We start from the raw sequence: 18,440 nt of genomic DNA, 5'->3' as shown, positions 1-18,440 counted from the left end.
AATTCCAGGGAAATAAGGAAATCTTCATCACGAAAAAAAAAAAACTTAACTGTTCTAAAGTCATTCAGTCCTTCATTACACTACATTTGAATGAGCACAGATTCATACACATTTATTTAATTTAATTTAAATAACCTTCTTTCACACGAAAAACATTTAAAAACAAAACTGCTTCAAAAGCCTTTTCAATATATACATATATATATATATATATATATATATATATATATATATATATATAATTTCCTCTCTAATATTCATTTTATATTGCTGGAAAAACGCCAACAAATTGTTCCTTCACACAACTGTATTTATTCAGGTTTCTCTTGAAAAACTATATATTACAAGATTACATTTGAACACATCAGAAGAGCACTATAATTTACCTTTGCACAATAGTCATTTCTGATGAACAGAGCTTTAACGCATCATAAAGTAACTCAATGCAACTTCCATCAACAGATAGTTCCGTCCACCAGCTGCCTGCTAACTAGCTCTCTCCCTGCCTTTGTCGACAAAGAACTGTTGTTCACAATTAAGTATCATCAGAGAAGAAAAATAGGATGCATCCCCTGATGTGTCCATAGTGAGTTTACTGTATTCTTTTTCCCAGCCGTGTTCCAGGAAAGATCTGTTAATCCCAAACACATTTTCTATTGTCCCTGGGACGACGAGACGACGAAACACTGTTAGTCTCGAGCGCTGCTCCTAAGCCTGCGCATAATTGATGTGACACAACGGAAAAACACCAGCCACTGCCATAGGTGAATGCCATCTTATTTGCCCAAATAACAAGGTGAGTATCGACCGTCACGAATGTGCAACCGATAAATTGGTGCATCTCTAGTTTAAACCAGCATCCAATATCTACATTGATAATGAGATGAGATACATAAGGACCAATCTCAGAAAAAAAGAAATACCTCTGAGCTTTAACGCTTATAAGAAGCCACATCCCCTAACCAATATCCTGGGATCCAACATGTCATGTCATGCTATCATAGCAAAACTAGAATTTTAAGACTTAATATTTCGAGTTTTGTCACATGGTGCATCTCAATATCAGCAAAACCAATGAGCTAGTGTTGGACTCCCAGAGAAACAGGCAACCCCCTGTCCTGCTTGTCATCCATGGAAAGGAAGCAAAGAGGGTTGACCTTTGACCTTTTGGAAATTGAGTATCACCATCATCATTTTATCCTATTAGACCTTTGTGTGTCATAATTAGCAAAGGAATTCTTGAGTTATGGCCCGAAATGTGGTTTGTGAGGTCACAGTGACTTTTGACCCCCAAATTTTAATCAGTTAATCCTTCAGTCACAGTGGATGTTTGTGTCAAATTTAAAGAACTCCAGGAGTTCATGAGAATGGGATAGACGGACGGACAACCCGGAAACATAATGCCTCTGGCCATGGCTGTCGCCTGCATGGAGGCATAAAGATAAGGTGATGAAAATATTTTGTTTATCATATCTGTATTCATATTCATATTTTCAGAAATAAGTTCAACCATAATCATTATATCATATCTTTATTGCAAGAATGCCATTAAATTAAATATTTTTTTCTGTATGCTGAAATCCTGGAATTCTAAAGCTACTTTTAGCTGCCTGTCTAATAAAACCATTGCTAACCCCAACCAAGCTGAACAGGCTAGGAGGAGACAAGGTATAAATGAATGTGCATAATGCACCTTGCATCACATCATTGTTTAATCCTTTTATTTCTCATCTGTCAATCATCAACAGAAGAAACCTAATCCATGAATATCTGTGGACTCGTCTGCATTGATACCTTTGACACGGCTTCTAAGCACAGCTATTTCTATTACAAAATGTTCACTTTTAAGTCTTAGGAGAAGCTTTAATTTCGTGACAAAATTCATAAGAAATGTGCATGTGCCAGTTTGCTTTTCTTTGGCATGTTTTCTTTGAGGGACCTGGACCTATAGGACCTGCGGTTATCCTCTCAGAAGATGGCCAAAGACAAGGGGCAAAGCAGATGTAATCCGAACACAGTGACTGATTTGTCACAATTATATTTTATCATGACAATAACCTACAATTCAGGCACAATAATGGCCTAATAAATATAAATGTTTCACTTAAAAATTCTAAAGAATTGTAGGTACCTATACAGATCCTCTGAGCACGGTGACTTTGTCATACATGACATTTAAATGAAATGATTGCCGGCTGTCTTTTTCAATATAGCCTAATGATTATTTGTTGCCAAACTTCTCCCTGTCTGTTTCTGACCGTCTCTTTATAATGGAAATGTCCATGCTTTGGGGCAGTGTCAGTTATGCCTGCTGATACAAGTTGTTTTTCCTGTGATCCTGTCATCCCGGTGCAAACACCTTCAGTTGTTTACAGTGAAATGTCCTCTGTGTTCACCTTCACTTCATGTCTGTTTTCAGCATTACTCTACGTGCTGTACATACTGTATAGTTTTACCATACTGCAGCATTCAGCAGCGGGAGGTCATTGGCAGGGTTACTTGTGAGGTCATTGTTAGCCGTGAGAAAATTAACGCTGATTGGTCTCGTCACGATTTGCTCCCCGAAGCCCGTGCCACCGAGGCACCTGCCAAGGCGAGCTTCTTTAAACAAGAACGAAGCCTATTCAACAGCTGCATAAGCAGCCGGGCGGGCAGACAGTGGAGGGGAAAGAGGGACAAAAGAAAGCAAATGCAAAACAGAGAGGACTTTCTAAATGGGAACCTCAGAATGGGACTTCTTTTAAAGGTCTTAAATCAATTGAACATAAAGTACAAACCCATGCAATGTTAATCTATCTGGCTTAATCCCATTGCTTTAAGATCCTTTGTAATCCACATTCAATACAACCATTTTTTCGTCTCTAACAAGCTTGCCCTATAGCCATTTTATAAATCATTGGTACAAGGCTTTTGCAGGGCCACAAATTCTGTTATGGTGTCATTATTACACTGAGTTATGAACCACGCAAGGTAGAATGACAAATATGTTTAAGACCTGTAACAGCTCAAAAATATTGTATTTCCCTCTCTGAGTCACTGCTACAAAAAAAAAAAAAGAGTATAACACTGTTTAAAAAAAAGATTAACAATAACCACGACAGCAAGAGGAGTTTCTTGTTCACTTAAAAACTGGAAGCATCATCAACCATCTGAGCTGTTTTATTGCACCTTTGGCTTTCACAAGCAAGGCTCCGAACAGACGAAGTTAAAATGATACACTTGGCGTGTAAGGAAACGTGGAGAAACACTGGTAGTTTCTCAACCATATGCCGATATCCTTAAGTCACCATGTGCTCTGGCTTTGAAAGCCTGCACTGCCAATTCCTCATTTGAAACCTGACCAACTCTTTAACAATGCCTCTCTCTGATCCAGTGGGAAGGAGAAAATCTATTATCGATTTCCACCTGGTTTAGGTGGAAAAAGCCCTGATAGCGATGTTGAATAGCGCTACACTGTACTCTGCTATAGCCTTCACACTAAAGCTGGGGGGATGGTGTGAGAGGGCATGTCACCAAAGCCCTCGACTATACGCCACAGCACCATCTGCACACGCTGAATATTTAATCGTCAATAGAACTGCTCGAGACCAGTAATCAAGAAAAGGAAAAAGATAATACGCATCATGAGCTCGTACAACACTTCCTCCGTGATTGGCTTATCTTTTAAATCACCCATTGTTTCAATGCTAATTGTGACCATTTCAACATGCATGCACCACAATTAAAGATATTTCTTAATCACTTGTGCCATTCAATCCCATTCAACTCAACAGACTTATAATTCACCCCAGTAAATGTCATTCATCACTGTCAATGAGAAGTCACCAATCATTTCTTACTATTATCAGACTACTGACTAAAAAATAAAACTCTGTAATTACTCTCTACACTTTAACAGCCAACATAAGACAGGGGGATCTTGATTCCACTTTCTTAGATGTCCTCCTTTCCACACCTGAATGAAACCAATCACTAACATTCTCTGCAGCCAGAGCCCGCCTCCTGTCAGTCACAACCACGTCATGCCAACAGATGAGTCACCAATGTAAATGGTTTCACACTTATGCTCTGCATTAACACACAATAAAGCTTGATTCATGCTATTGCAGACTAAAATTGGCAGGGGATTATTTTGACATAGTGAGACATTAAAAACAACTATAATGAGGGATGAAATGCAGATAGAAGCATAAACGCACAGGAAAGAAATGACTTGGATATAAAACAATGAGGTGATACAAAAAAACCAACATAACCTCAATCATGCTGAATGTTTCCTTTAAGTCTAATATGTCCAACTTTAATTGCTTTGGTGAAATAGCATAGACAAGGTGAGAACAGCAGAGCCACACTAGGTATTTCTCTACAATAACAAACAGACATCCACTGCCTCTTTGTATCTGCTGTGTGAGCACACAAAATTAGGTAAGCTAGTGACATGAGACATAATCATTTTCTTTGAGCAGGGTTAGTGACCAATTTATTCTTACCTTAGGCTGGGCGCGACGTGGAAAGGCAACCTTAGGATCAATCTGAGAATGAGAAAAGAATAGCAAAATTGTTGTTAAAAGAAAATCTGTCATATTCTGAGAGTAAAAAGCAATGAACAGGTGTTGGAAACATGTCTAACAATGTAAGCCCAGAAAAGGGACCCCAGAGTGCAAGCTTTCACATGGTAACATTTCTAAATCCTCTGTGGTCAGGAATAAATACCAGGATTTTAATAGCAGTTATACATATTCAGAACTTAATGTATTAAAATGTGATATTTTCACAATGATTGCAATTTATCTGTGCCATTAAGATTTAAGAAAAGCTGCATAATCAGCCAGTGGCTATACAGACAGTCTGCTTTGAATTTGAGGAGCATTTTTTTTGACACTAACACTGCATTCAAGAGCTGTCAAAATTATTGCAATTACAAATTAAGTGCACATGAATGGCCCAACAAAGTGGTGATAAGAATGTAGGAAGGAGAATTTTTTAGGAGCATAAAGGCTTTGCTACATAAAACCTGACTTTTGTCATTTTTCCTCCGGGGCCCCCGCCTCTGGTTAAGGTTAGGGTGAGTTATTTTTTACTTAAGTATAGCTATGTGTAGCTTAGCATCCTTGTACCCAAATAGCAGCAGTACCAACACCAACCAATCATTTTATTCAGCATTATTAAATCAATTTGTTCCCACTGACCATTATTTGTAAGCTATCATTAAATGCACCACGCAATGACAGAACCTTATTAGTCAGTACATTAATTCCTACTCTGCAAAAGCCAATAATTAGACTGGTACAGCGATTTGGCCCAATAACTGCTTTGATTACAAGTTGGGTAGGTCTGTCAGGATTGTCACTGGGCAGCAGGGCTTTAGGTTAAAAGAAAATACACTCCACTTCAAAAATTTATACAAGCACTGACTAATGGCAGAACAAAATTTGTTACTATGGGGAGACACCTCAGGTGAATAGGGTAAAAATTTTCACTAATTATTAAACTTCCCTGACTGATTACTTACATTAAGACAATTCTTTTTTGCATTACAAGTTTTCTGACATTTTTTATCTTTGATTATGCAAATAAGGCCTTATCTAATTAAACATGCACTAATTTGCATACATTTCCACAGCAGAAATCTGCATATTGGATAAAGCTAGGTAAAATTCTTATTTCATTTTGTTGGCATACTAGAGTCAAAGGTTTTTGCTGAGGGGATTTTGGATATCTGTTTTTATCTCTCCAGAAAATGACTCAGAAAATACTGTCAACAGCCATAAAAATGTTTTGCCATGTTTTAAGGAACAATATGTTCTACAAATTAGGCTATAAATTATATATTGACAAACCCCTCTGTGAAAACCTTCAGAATATAGATAGAAATAAAACTGGAAAGTACACTGTATGTACGTGCTACTGAAGTGGAGATTTCCAGCTCAAAGTATGAGAAAAAAAACAATTGAGCAAAAGGCCTGTACAGTGTACAGTGGACTATACTTATATAAAGACTTTTTTGCATTAGTATTCTGAAATTTTATGTTTATATATGCAAATGATGCATTATCTAATTAAATATGTGCTTTCTGCATAGATTCCAGAGCAGTAATGTAAACTAAAGAAAAACCTAAATGTGTATTTTCAGTCTTTTCCCACCACTAGTCTAAAAAAAAAAGACAATCTATGGAAGCAAAATAGCTCAAAACCTCTAAATTGGCCAGACCATGAAAAACTATATTTTCACCTGAGGTGTCTCCGCTTATGAGGGTTTGATAAGACCTGGCCAATATCACTGACCTCATTACCTACTGTATCCAATTTTCTACAATTGATGGAGTTCAATGACACAGTCCAGGCACAATATTCATTGCATTTGGCAATGGACTTTAAAGCACATATTAATTACTGCTGATTACTGGCCAAAATATTGGAGCTACCAAATATTATCTTCCGCTGCTGTCCACTGATATATACCAAAAAAAGAACCACAACTGCCTCAAAGACAAAAAAGAAAGGAAAAGTTAGTGTTGAGGCCAGCCACGCCACCATTCTGCTGGTCATGGTCGCAGCAGAGGCTCACTTTTATTTTAGGCAGGAATGGCTGATTGAATATGACAGGGAGAAAATGAGAGTCTGAGGCCGCTGACGCCTCCAGATATTGCCAAATAACCAGGAGGATGCGTCAGATCAGCCTGTTTCTCCATCTTGCGCTTGTTATCTCATTAGCTACATTTTCCTCGTTAATTTCACTGGTATGAAGGTATGTGGTGGGGGGTCTCATCGACCTTGCACTCACAATGAGGGGGAGCTATCTCAAACAGTAATGTCATCCTAAATTGTCCTTGCCTGGATACCAACGAAAATTTAAGAAACGAGATAAAAATGTGCTTTTTGACATGGTATTAACAGAATGTGTTTAACAGAGAATCATTTTTATGTTCCATATTTTGCTGTGTGTTACAGTGAAAAATCTGCAATTAGTGTGCCAATTCTCAGCATTCATAAGAGCTACTCCTTGAGCACAGATGGATATATTTAAGAAAAAGATATCTCTTCCTGCTGAGAAAAACAATGGAAAGAAAGTGAATTAAAGAACGCGAGAACAAAAAGACACCATCTGCACAGATCAATTAAGCCAATGAGACTGACTACGATTTAATGTGTTTGAAGGGAAACCATGATGTGCAATGTCATTGTCATCTTTTCTGTCAGTCTCAGTTATTACTGTTATCTTTCTAAATCAAGTCAAAATGAGAAATGAATTCAATAACACCTGGGTATGGCAACCCTGCTTGTAATGAATTTCATTTAAAGATTTGTTTTAGCACTTAGCCCCCGGCATAACCAATTCAAACTCAATTATTTTGTGCACCCTATTTGAGCAAAGACAACACATTATGCTTTGAATACCAAAGTCCTACATACTTGGTAATGTATCGTACTTTTTAAGCCTATACAATACACATCAAACCTCATTTCAACACTGCGTAAACTAATTGTTTTTCGGTCCTGCTGAGAATTTCTATTCACTACGAAGCTTCCTGTTCACCATGCATAAGAGAGCACTTAAACACAGCAGCAGTGGAGGTCATATAGCTTTCTGTCTGTTGAAAATACTACAGTTATCAAAAAGAGGCAATTATATGCACAGAATTGTGTTCACAATGAGGCTATGAAACTGCCGATTGTTTAAATCACACTCAGAGCAATGCAACCAAATTAGGCAAGGAGGACTTACTAACCAATCCTTCTGAGAAATCCTGTAGCAGCACCTTTTTAGGTCACAACTTATGATGAATGACTCCTTTGAGAAATCTGAACACGAGGAGGGGAGATGTAGCAATTGTTTCCCTTTGCTTTACATATTCATGTGCATGTGATTTTTATGTACAAAGTGCCTTCATACGTAACGCCAAGAAATAAAATATGCACTGCCCTTCTCGCTGGATAACTGTGCCTTTGAACCAGAGACTGTGTTGTCTCTGTTTCACCTGATACTTCCTTCCCGAAACATTTTTGTTATGTAACACACATACCATCAGGGTTTAGGATCAGTCAACCGGACCTGGGTAGTGCTTGTTTCAGTAGTACCACACACAGTACTTGCAAATGTTATTCCTCTCAAGTCTGTTTCATCTATCAATACCTTACATTTTTTAACACTAATTACAAAAAAATAGTGATTAACTGTGCATGTTTTGGTCCATCTTTTTTTTTTCAAGACAGTACTTTTCTTAATAGGTTGGGGGAAAAGAAACACTCTCTTGTCCTTGCTGTGCTATGGCTTTCAGTGTAATTTTCACATTCTCCACCTACATCATCTTAACGCAACAAGTTTAGGCATACTCTCTTGGTGGTTACTCTTTTAAAAATGGTTTCTAGGAAAAAATCACAAGCTGATGTCAAAGTAGAGAAGGCAATTTTTAGGGAATATGTACAAAAAAGCACATTAAAACGCATAAATTAAGAACACATAACTCTGGAGACGAAAGCTAGACCTCCCATCCAGCTGTAGTTATCATCTAGTAGCAGTAAAAGTACTTTATTAATCCCCCTCTTGGAAATGTCTTTATCGTGGAAACATCACAAGCTGCGCATACAAACCAAACAGAACATAGATATTTAGAAACCTGACTTGGAGCTGAATGAACAGTCTGCTCTGAATATGAATGTACTCCACCTTTGAACATTATGTTTTATTGGTTGCCAGATTAACTGCTAAAACGAGGGAAACCAGCACTATTAAGCAGGTAAACACCTGGAATTTACTTTGTGTGTACTGTTTAATACAGTGGAAGTATGAAGGTCGTTGGGGTTGTAAAATTCATTAAGGAACAAAGAAAAAAACTTTACAGGGACTGACTTGATTTATGTACACCAACAGTGTCCACTGTTGTCTTTGTTATAAGCATGGTATTCTACATGTTGCAAAGTAGAGGCAGTACTTAAACACATCTGGGAGATAAGACCAAAATGGCTGTGTTTGACAGTATAATGTAGAACTGCAAAGATTAGTCATTTAGTAATTCCAAAGCAAATTAATCTGCAACTATTTTAACGATTAAATAATCGTCGCAGTAAATTTTAAATAAACTACAATTATCGTCTTGCAGCTGTATGCCTCCACAAGCCAGTCAAGTTGACGTTAGTTTACATCCATGAATGCCCAGACTCATATGTAGCCATGACAGCTGGCAATGCTTCTAATATGGATGTTGCTATAAAGACGATACATATTCTAAAACATGGATGCTTCACACACACGTTCAACCCGACAGCACAGAAGATCTTTACAATCACCATAATTTCAATTTGTGCCAAATTTGAAGACATTTCTTCAAGGTGTTTGTGAGATATTGTGTTTATGACAATGAGATGAACAAGGTCACAGTGACCTTTGACCACAAAAATCTAATCAGTTCATCCAGAGGTCCAAGTGGACGTTTGTGCCAAATTTGAGGATATTCCTTCAAAGCATTCTTGAGATATCCCGTTCACAAGAATGTGACGTATGTACGTTAGGGGTTGTCTGTCTGTATGTACGTACGTCCCCTAACGTAAAAAACGCCTCTAGCCATGGCTCATCGGCACTGAGGTGTAAAAATCCAAACAAACTACCTCTTGTTAAGCTCCTCCAAAGTGAAACCTTGACGCTTTTCCATGTTGATCAGACAAAACAAGACATTTGAGGACTTCACCTTGGGCTCCAGACAACTGCAACGGGTGTTTTTTTAAATTTATTTAACTATTATTTTTACGTTTTTAAGTTATATAGGTCAAACTATTTATCGATTCATTTATTGCTTGAAAGAATAATCTACAAATTAAAAAATGAAAACAATTGCAGTTGCAGCCCAAGTAAAAAGTGTTAAAATGCTGAAAAACAGCCACTCAGGAGTTGACCTTGCACTTGCTTTTAATGAATGAGCCACAACAAAACCATACTTTTATACTCCTGCCAGACCCAATTTACACATGACAAATTCCACATCATTATGTGTGTTTACATGCACACTGGTATCCTGGTTATGTTCAGGATTTTGGAGTATTCCGGCTATGTTTTGTACATCCTTTCTTGGTTTCAGAAACCTGGATAAAAACATGCTACCTGGATTACTCCGATAGAAACCAGGATACTGTGGCATGTAAACACTTTTTCCAGGTTTCTGAACATTCTTTGTTTGTACAGAGCATAGTGACTAGGATAGTGAGACATCAAGACACAGGCAATCAGAAACCTGGATATTGTTAGAAACCTGTATACAGGGATGTAAATAACCAGGTACCTCAAGTTACATGGAGACTTCATATCCCTAATAAGAACAAAACTGGGATACTAATGCAACTGTAAATGCACTCAGAGTGTTCTTTGTAAGAAGAGAATTATTCTTACAAGTAATAAGGGTATGATTACTACAGGCATTTGTTATATACAACTATACTGTAGGCCATATACTTCAGGGTCCTTTTTTCTTAAAATTACTGTAACCATGTAATGGCACCCGTACTTGTTATGTACAATTGACTGGCAGCCTCTAATGTGATGTCATTTTCAAAGGGCTCTGCAATTATGGTATGTGTGCTGTTTGCAGTGTGGGTATCTCAGATAGCATCTAGGCAAGTTTACACAGTTCAGTTCATGCAGTGAACAAGAGCATGACTAGCGGCATGCTAAAGATGTCGTATCTCACACAGCTGTAGTCAGTGTCAAGAGCTTTGTCCTCAGTCTAAAGCAAAACGGGCCTCTCCAGAGTATTGGTAAGTATTTGCTCACCTTATAGCCTCTTTACATCACCCTGACAGGACTTGTTCAAATTAATAATTTCAGTACACCTTTCTTACATGATGAAACATGATCTCACGCAGGACAAAAGTGGATATCCTCAAGACATCATACAACCTGATATGTCAATATAATAAATGAGAACAGATGAAGAGGAACGCCCCCTTCAAACACCACCCCGCCATCTTTTATCTTCCACAGCCTTTTACTACAGGGTCTCTGTGGGCTGCTTCTGCATGCGACTGTGGGAGATCAGGGCAGAGAAACAGCCTATATCTTAAGTTCACATCTTATAAAAGGATTTCATATATTAATGCGGCTCCTGGGTAAACTCTCTTCCTCTCTCTTAAGACATATCTACACTAGCATGATGATGTGGTGTTTAAGCTAAAAGGAAAAGGCTTATCAAAGCTTGCAGCTTTTCCCAACTTAAGTGTGCGAGCAGGTCCACAGGTGTGCCCGTGTGATACCAACGGACTAGACAAGAAATTAAAACATAAAATGTCTAATATCTGTGCTGTCAATCTTTTACTGATTTTTTTTTTTTTTTTTTTTTTTTGCAGTGGAATAACACCTCGAAAAGGCAGTTTGTTATGCTCATCAAATCAATAATGAGAATGCTACCAAATCTCACGCTCAACGAGGAAATTGGACATCTTTTTTTTTTTCTAAAAATAAATATGCAACACCATTATGAGTATGATCCAGATTCAGTGGTATTACACAAGATATTACATTACTGCCTTGACAAACATCTGATGTTCTGTATGTACCGACAAGAGACAGATACAGCATGAACTAATAACGCCTTCAGCCATAATTAACTGCAGAAGACAGAGCACCTGCTATACTTAAACAAGAGCAAGTCAGAGTTGAGCTCACTGATTTGACTTTACTTCCAAATCCTATCTGATGAATTTAGATGTGCCCAGAGCAACTGCTCATCCATGCTTTTTCTTCTCCTTTCCTCTTGGCTTGTTTCCTGCCTCTCTTAAAAACATCAAAACGGTGTGTATGGGCTGACCTGGTCATTCAATAACACAGAATATGTTTACCTTACAATGTAGATGTTTATGAGTTTTACAGGTTGCAAGAAATTAGGATTGAAACTGTATCTATGCTGTTTAAACGCAGATGAATGGTGTCACACAGTCATGATAAATTCATATCTTGCATTCAAACATGACCTTTGCTAGGTCCCCGATGAATATTTTATCTAATTTTATTTTTTTTTGTTTTATATAACCGCTTTACATAAAACAATAAAAGATGCCAACCTGGAATCAATCTGCTGCCTTGTTAAGCTCTCAACTGTTACGTCTCAAATGCAAAATCATGTACTATGATCTCTCCTGTTCATACCGGGCCGCCTCGAAACATCTTCAGGAACAGATGCTGTGAGTTGCATATTTCTTAACCGAACAAAGCATCATGAAAAATGGTAAATATGTTCTGAATTACCAGCATGTGTGTTTTGAAGCCCCGGGCTGTGCTTCTCCATATGTCTCATTCACATTCATCCTCGTCTGAGTGTTTTCATAACCGGACAAAAGGCAGAGCACACGGTTACAAAAAAAAAAAAAAAAACAATACAAAAAAGAAAAGAGGAAGACTGTGATGGTTTGCCTGTCGTCGCATATCCTGGCATTGTTGTGAATGTTACATTGATTCTACAGCTCTATTAATCTAAACAACAGGGAAATGTTAGGCTTAAATCAGTGGCACCCCCAAGAGGGGCCCCAATTGCTGCCCCGCTGGCCCCCTTGATAAAAAATAATTGGAGGCTGACATTACTATCTTTGAGGGTTCTGTTGCACACGCATTTTTAAGCTATACCATGTCACCGTGTTATACGAGCTTGTCTGAAAGGGAGCAAAAAAGGCTTCAAATTTCTGCTAAACTTTAGCGAGGGAAAAATTGGCATGGGGATTTTCAAAGGGGTCCCTTGAACGTTCACCTCAAGATATCTGAGTGGTATTCTGGTACTGGTCTATGCACATCATATAATTACTAATATTAACTGTAAAATGACGTGCACAGTATATCAGTATTAGATTTCTTAACTCTCATACTGACATATTTTTTAACTAGCCTATGTACTACAAAAGCACAAAAGAATTCCTGAAATTTAGTTATGGCTTTTGGTTTTGGTGCCACCCCAAGACTTTGAGTGGCCCCATCTGGCCACCCCTATTAAAAACTTCCGGGGGTGCCACTGGCTAAAATGATGTTCCATACTGAAATTCTCTGTGAGGCATCAGTGCAATCAAAGCAAGAATTGCCCCTTTTCATTTGCTTTTTAACTAATATTATTTAACAATAATTACTATACTGTGTGTTTGTGGTTGTCAGAAAGCCTCATTAATTTTATTCACATACCCAACTATATCTGTATGTGATAAACAAGTAAAAAAAAATGCAAATTAGGCATGATTTCCACTTCCCCTGTACGAATAATATGACTCAACTTGTTCACAGTCACAGCACCTCCAGCCACTCACTCCCTCCAAGGTTACTAAGGACATAAACACTGGTACGAATTCATTCAAGCACCACAAAAAAGTAGGAGGCTTATATCAAACCAACATCTGCAAACACATCAAGAACCATCCACATTTTGCTGGACCGCTTCAGTCTACCCATTCGTGCTGAGCAACTTTATAAAGAGATATGATAGATCCTAATGCAATGCGATCTTGATAGTGTGAGCGTTAAGATATACAACAGCACAGCAGATACAGCCCAATGACTAATAGTGAGGAAAACAACACAGACAGCTGCCCCAGGTTTGTAATCTTCTATTGCACGCCGACGGATAAACAACAGCACATTAGCAGCTAGGAAATATCAATTTCTGCATGTATTTGACTCAAGATCTTTGGCGTGTCAATTACACTGTCAAACACTCATCCGATTACAAAAATGTCAAGCAAAAAAACACATAGCTTCACTTTGTTATTTATTATGAGGAAGCCATTAGTTATATTATTACGGGACTATTAGTATCATCAATATATTTCTAGTTTGAGGGTATGGAGACAAAATACATGGCCAGGGAAACGAAGCAAATAAATCATGCACAAAACAAATTGTTTCATTAACATCAGACAGGAATGCAAAACTAATTTGGCTCTGTATCTTTTTAAATATAGACTGTGTAAAAGTCACCGTCCAATATGATTATGTTAATGGTCATTAAAATCCATTTATTTGAGGCAGCCTGGTGGCCCAGGGGTTTAAGACGCCGACCATGTAATCACAACGTCCCCTGATCGAGTCTGGCCAGGCCGCTCTCTCCCTTCATTTCCTGTCAGCTCTCTACTGTATGCTATCTAACAAAGGCAAAAAGAAATACCTTAACAAATCTGGAATGAAAATCCACTTCCACACAACATATAGATTTTTTTTTAGGAGAGAGACTACCTGACAGAGGTAATGATAAATATAATAAAAAAGGAAAGGTTTCACAACAAGCCCCAAGTGACATGCCAATTAAGTAAGGACAGATGTGCAACAAGTTTGGAGAACTTTGCTGCGCTTGTGCACTAAAGCCACAATTCAGAGAAAATGATGATTGGATGTCAGACCTTAAAATGTCACTGCTCCGTTCTCAGGGTGAGGCACTGTCAGATCTGAAGTGCATGACATAAGTCTGCCAAATATGACCTATAGCCTACAATAAGTGTGATATAATACAACTGTTTATGTACACATCTGTCGCCGCAAAACTGTGTGTATCTTTTGGAGATAAAACAGAGGTGGCTCATCTCAAAATGGTAATTTGACATTAGAGATTTTGCATGCCACTTAATATGCTTCATAGCAGCAAGAAAACCCTGTGTTTTAACTCCAGCATAATACATAAGAAAATAGGTCAAGCATATTCTACATTCTGATAACAGCAGTATGTATAAGCTGCAGGGGAAAGTTTAGTAACTTTAATATAAGAAAAAAGTACCAAAGACCTTTTCCTTATGGGTGAAAAAAACTATTTTGCAATCAATAAGTCAGTTGCAACACAGAAGTAGCAGCAGCAGATTGAGACTGTGCTGCTATGAGCATGAGGTCATCAAGTTAAATCCAATGAATATCTTAATAGAATCATTTTAAACGTACAAGGAATTCAGCGGTTTCCTGCTGCCAATACTCTCAAAGTGCCCTCGGGCAAGGCATTGAACCAACGACTGCTCCATTTATCGGGCATCAGTAAAAGACTGGGGCTGCACAGGACAAGTCCCAGGTGTAAGTATATTTTTATGTGCAACCCTCCCTCACGCATATCCCTCCGACCTTTGCTGTATATATATTTATATGCTGTCAAGCTGTCACAAAGTTGTTCATCCAAAATGTCAAGCTTGAAGTTGTCAAACTGCTCCAGATTCTGCATCAAAGTATGTCTGTATCATTGCCCCTTCAAACAGCCCCCTAACCTGCTGCTACATATTCTCCTCTATAGATATTTGCAACGCCATCAGTCGGACTTATTGGTCATTTCACTGCCAAGAACTTTGTCTTCTCTCTATATTCACCGAATCACAACAGAGAGGCCGCTGAATGTCCTCATCGCTCTTATTCCCATAACACACAGGAGCACTAAAGCACAACTAAAGCATAACGTCTGAGTTAGACTGACCCACCTGAGATTTAAAATTACATAAGAGGATGGATCTGATAGGTTGAGGGGAAGAGAAAACTAATTATCAACTGTATGCCCGCCATCTTTTTGCCCCATAATGCATTTTGACTTAGTGTTATCAATAATTCTAGAAAGGTATGCGTGTCTTTTTTATATAATGGTAAATAACTCATTTTTAGACCAGTAGAAATACTAAACCCATAAGCCCATTTGGAGAAGTAAAGCCTCCATCACTGAGCTGCTCTGAAAACTGGCCAGAAAACTCAGAGCTTTCTAATAATAAAAAAAAAAGAGCAGCCGCATTAGTAGAAACTTTGCAGTTGAAGAACTGGAGGGAAATAAGGTAAGGTAAAAAAAAAAAAACAAAGAGAGAGAGAACAAGTTCTGTGCCAATCACACTTGAGCTCAAGAATATACAACGGACCACAAATCTTAAACTTACTCACCATATCCTGTACAAATTTAGAGATTTCAGAGTATCTCTAAGCACAATCTATTTGTCTTTCAAAATCCTTCAAAATATTCCTCCATCTAGCGTTGCCTTCAGCCAAGGAAGCACTATGTTTCCTCAACGTGCACTATTCCATTTCCAAAGCTATGTTGGCATATCTGGATATTACCACCTAGCGAGCAGAAATCCCAGACAAATACGATTTCAGCTGAACCCTGTCTAATCCATCACTACAGACATCTCTCAAAAATGACTAGCATCTTTAATTATTCATCCACTGACAAATTTCAAAGGGCAAGTAGAATCCACAATAGTTCAAAGTTTTTCGGAAATGAGCACATGGGTGTACGTGTGTGTCTGTGGATCAATTGCCTTATTTATGCAAGTCAGTTCAGACTATTATTTCAAACTAAACATGCATTTATAATGGTCATGGATTTCTGTTACTCTGCTATATTTATATAATGAAATTATTTAACATGACAGTAACTACTTAGTTTGCATGACAGCTTTGTTGTTTCAAAAGTTAACTCTTCTTTTGTTTAGTGTATTCACAGTACTGTACAGGACTTTGATTTTGACATCAAGGCATATGTGTTGTTTGCTATTTCTCACACTTGCAGTATCAGTGCATCAGGCGTGATACAATGCAATATCTGCCGGGTCAAACAGTAGCAAGGCAACGCGCCTGAGACAGCACGCCCTTCAGTGGAACATGAGATATGTGCACACTGCACATGTGGCTGCAGCGAAGAAGGGGGCGTGTCCGCCCCATTCATCCACAGAAGTGAAAGTGAACACATATAATATTCAGCCCGGAGTTGTGTTTTATTGCTAAGCTTAGTGTTGAAGGGACCATCATGCATTTAGCCTTTATGCATGACCTTGATCCACACAGCCTGTTAACCTAAGAGGTGTTTACCCACAAGGCCTTGAGGCAGTAAAAAGTCACACAGTTATGACAGGGGGGTCTCCACTGGCAGAGCAGTGCAAACAGTCAACAAGGAAGAAACACTTATGTAAGTGTAGATCAAATTAACTCACCGTCTTTGAGTCTAATTCGTGGTGTTGTTGAGCTAAGACTTTATCTACACTGGCAGCATCTGTAAACGTAACAAACCCAAATCCTCTGCAAAACAAAGACAGAGACAAAAAAACAACAATATTAAAATGTATACACACAAAATAACCTGTTTTTTTGCAAATACAAATATAGTGACTCGCCATGATAAAACACATAACAGCAGGCTTAATATTCATATAACCTTAATATTGTTGCAATATTTCTGTGTAAATGTATTAAAAAATCCACATTATGGACGTCCTGTGGCAGATTGGAAACAGAAACTGGGGACACTGCTGATCATTATTTGCTATGTTACAATGTGAGACGACACTACACCAACATTGTGCTGCAGTCACAAAGTCAATGTCAAATTGCATTCGGCTGCAGCTTTACAGCAGTGAGCATTTAAGCTTATCTGGCTTGCTGTGAAACCACACGCAGGCGCGCGCACACAGGGACACACACGAACACATGCGCGCGCGGACACAGAAACACACATACACGCTGGATTAACACTAAACACGGACAAAGTAAGCGATATCGTCACATGCACTGCAAAGGAAAAGTAGGAAAGCCCTGTATTTACCTTGAGCGTTTTGTCGTGGGGTCTCTCATCACCATACATTCTCTTATTTCTCCGAATTTACTAAAATAGTCTCTAAGGCTGTCTGTGAATAGAGAAAATATGTCGGGTCATTTGACAGAAACATATGGGCATGCTGTTGTCACTGTATTGCAAAAAACACCCCGCGATGCGCATAGGGGTCGAATAGAGGACTTCAGATGGACGGAGATCAAAAATAACATCGTGCGCACACACTAGTGAGATATCCCATACAGTACACTACTGCACAGTGCACATTCGCACATACACCGCCAGCAGCTACAACGAGCACTCAGTCACAGCGACAAAACAACAAGAAATACTGGATACGGTGTAAAAGAGAATAACAGTCTCACCTGGTGAGGTTTGCCAGCTGAGGCCACCGATAAACATTTTACTGTAAGGGGAAAACACAACAGAAGTGAGTCCAGATGTCAGTTCGGCCATTTTGACGACTAACTACTTCTAAAAGCGACCTTAAAGGATAAAGGAAGACTATGAAAACACATTCGCGCTTGGTAATTATAGTCTATCTACATAAAAGGGGGAGGCCACTCTTGCTACAAAAGCTGAGGTCTTTAAACTGAATCTGGAAACAGACCCGTGCACGGTTTAAGTGCGTACTGTGGGGACGAATCCAGCACGGCAGTCGAAGTCCTCTCCAAGATGTTGTAACATGAAAAAAATCGTACCTTAGGATTAAATTTAGAAAGATTCTTACCCCGGGTCATGTTGTGAATCATTTAGGCTTCCGGATGTGGCTTGACTCCCGTCTCCTTCCATATCTATTTCAAACTATAGGCTGGGACTACAGTAACAGTGACAGACACACACAGATACGGCAGGAGATATGCAAAGCCCCGCTATGAGAATATTACTGAGCCGGGAATGAAAGCGTCACACGTGGGATCA

The 18,440-nt window shown here is 38.6% G+C and overlaps 1 protein-coding gene across 12 annotated transcripts in view; it reads right to left on the bottom strand.

Moving 5' to 3' along the window:
- LOC125898059 (RNA-binding protein Musashi homolog 2) overlaps positions 1-18,440 on the bottom strand; it is a 302,500-nt gene extending 284,060 nt beyond the window's left edge. For 11 of the 12 annotated variants that reach the window (XM_049591666.1, XM_049591667.1, XM_049591665.1 and 8 more), the window contains exons 1-5: positions 18,250-18,440; positions 17,885-17,925; positions 17,511-17,592; positions 16,903-16,987; positions 4,491-4,532 (exon numbers count right to left, since the gene is read on the bottom strand). In XM_049591666.1, the coding sequence (XP_049447623.1) occupies positions 4,491-4,532; positions 16,903-16,987; positions 17,511-17,592; positions 17,885-17,925; positions 18,250-18,311 (312 nt within the window). In that variant the 5' untranslated portion in view covers positions 18,312-18,440. The remainder of the gene's footprint in view (positions 1-4,490; positions 4,533-16,902; positions 16,988-17,510; positions 17,593-17,884; positions 17,926-18,249) is intronic. The other variant, XM_049591672.1, reaches the window with a different exon arrangement.

This window comes from Epinephelus fuscoguttatus, linkage group LG12 (genome assembly GCF_011397635.1).
Source record: "Epinephelus fuscoguttatus linkage group LG12, E.fuscoguttatus.final_Chr_v1".
Classification (NCBI taxonomy): Eukaryota; Metazoa; Chordata; class Actinopteri; order Perciformes; family Serranidae; genus Epinephelus; species Epinephelus fuscoguttatus.
The sequence above is the reverse complement of the archived record's forward strand: the minus strand, read 5'-3'. Positions and strand labels throughout refer to the sequence as shown.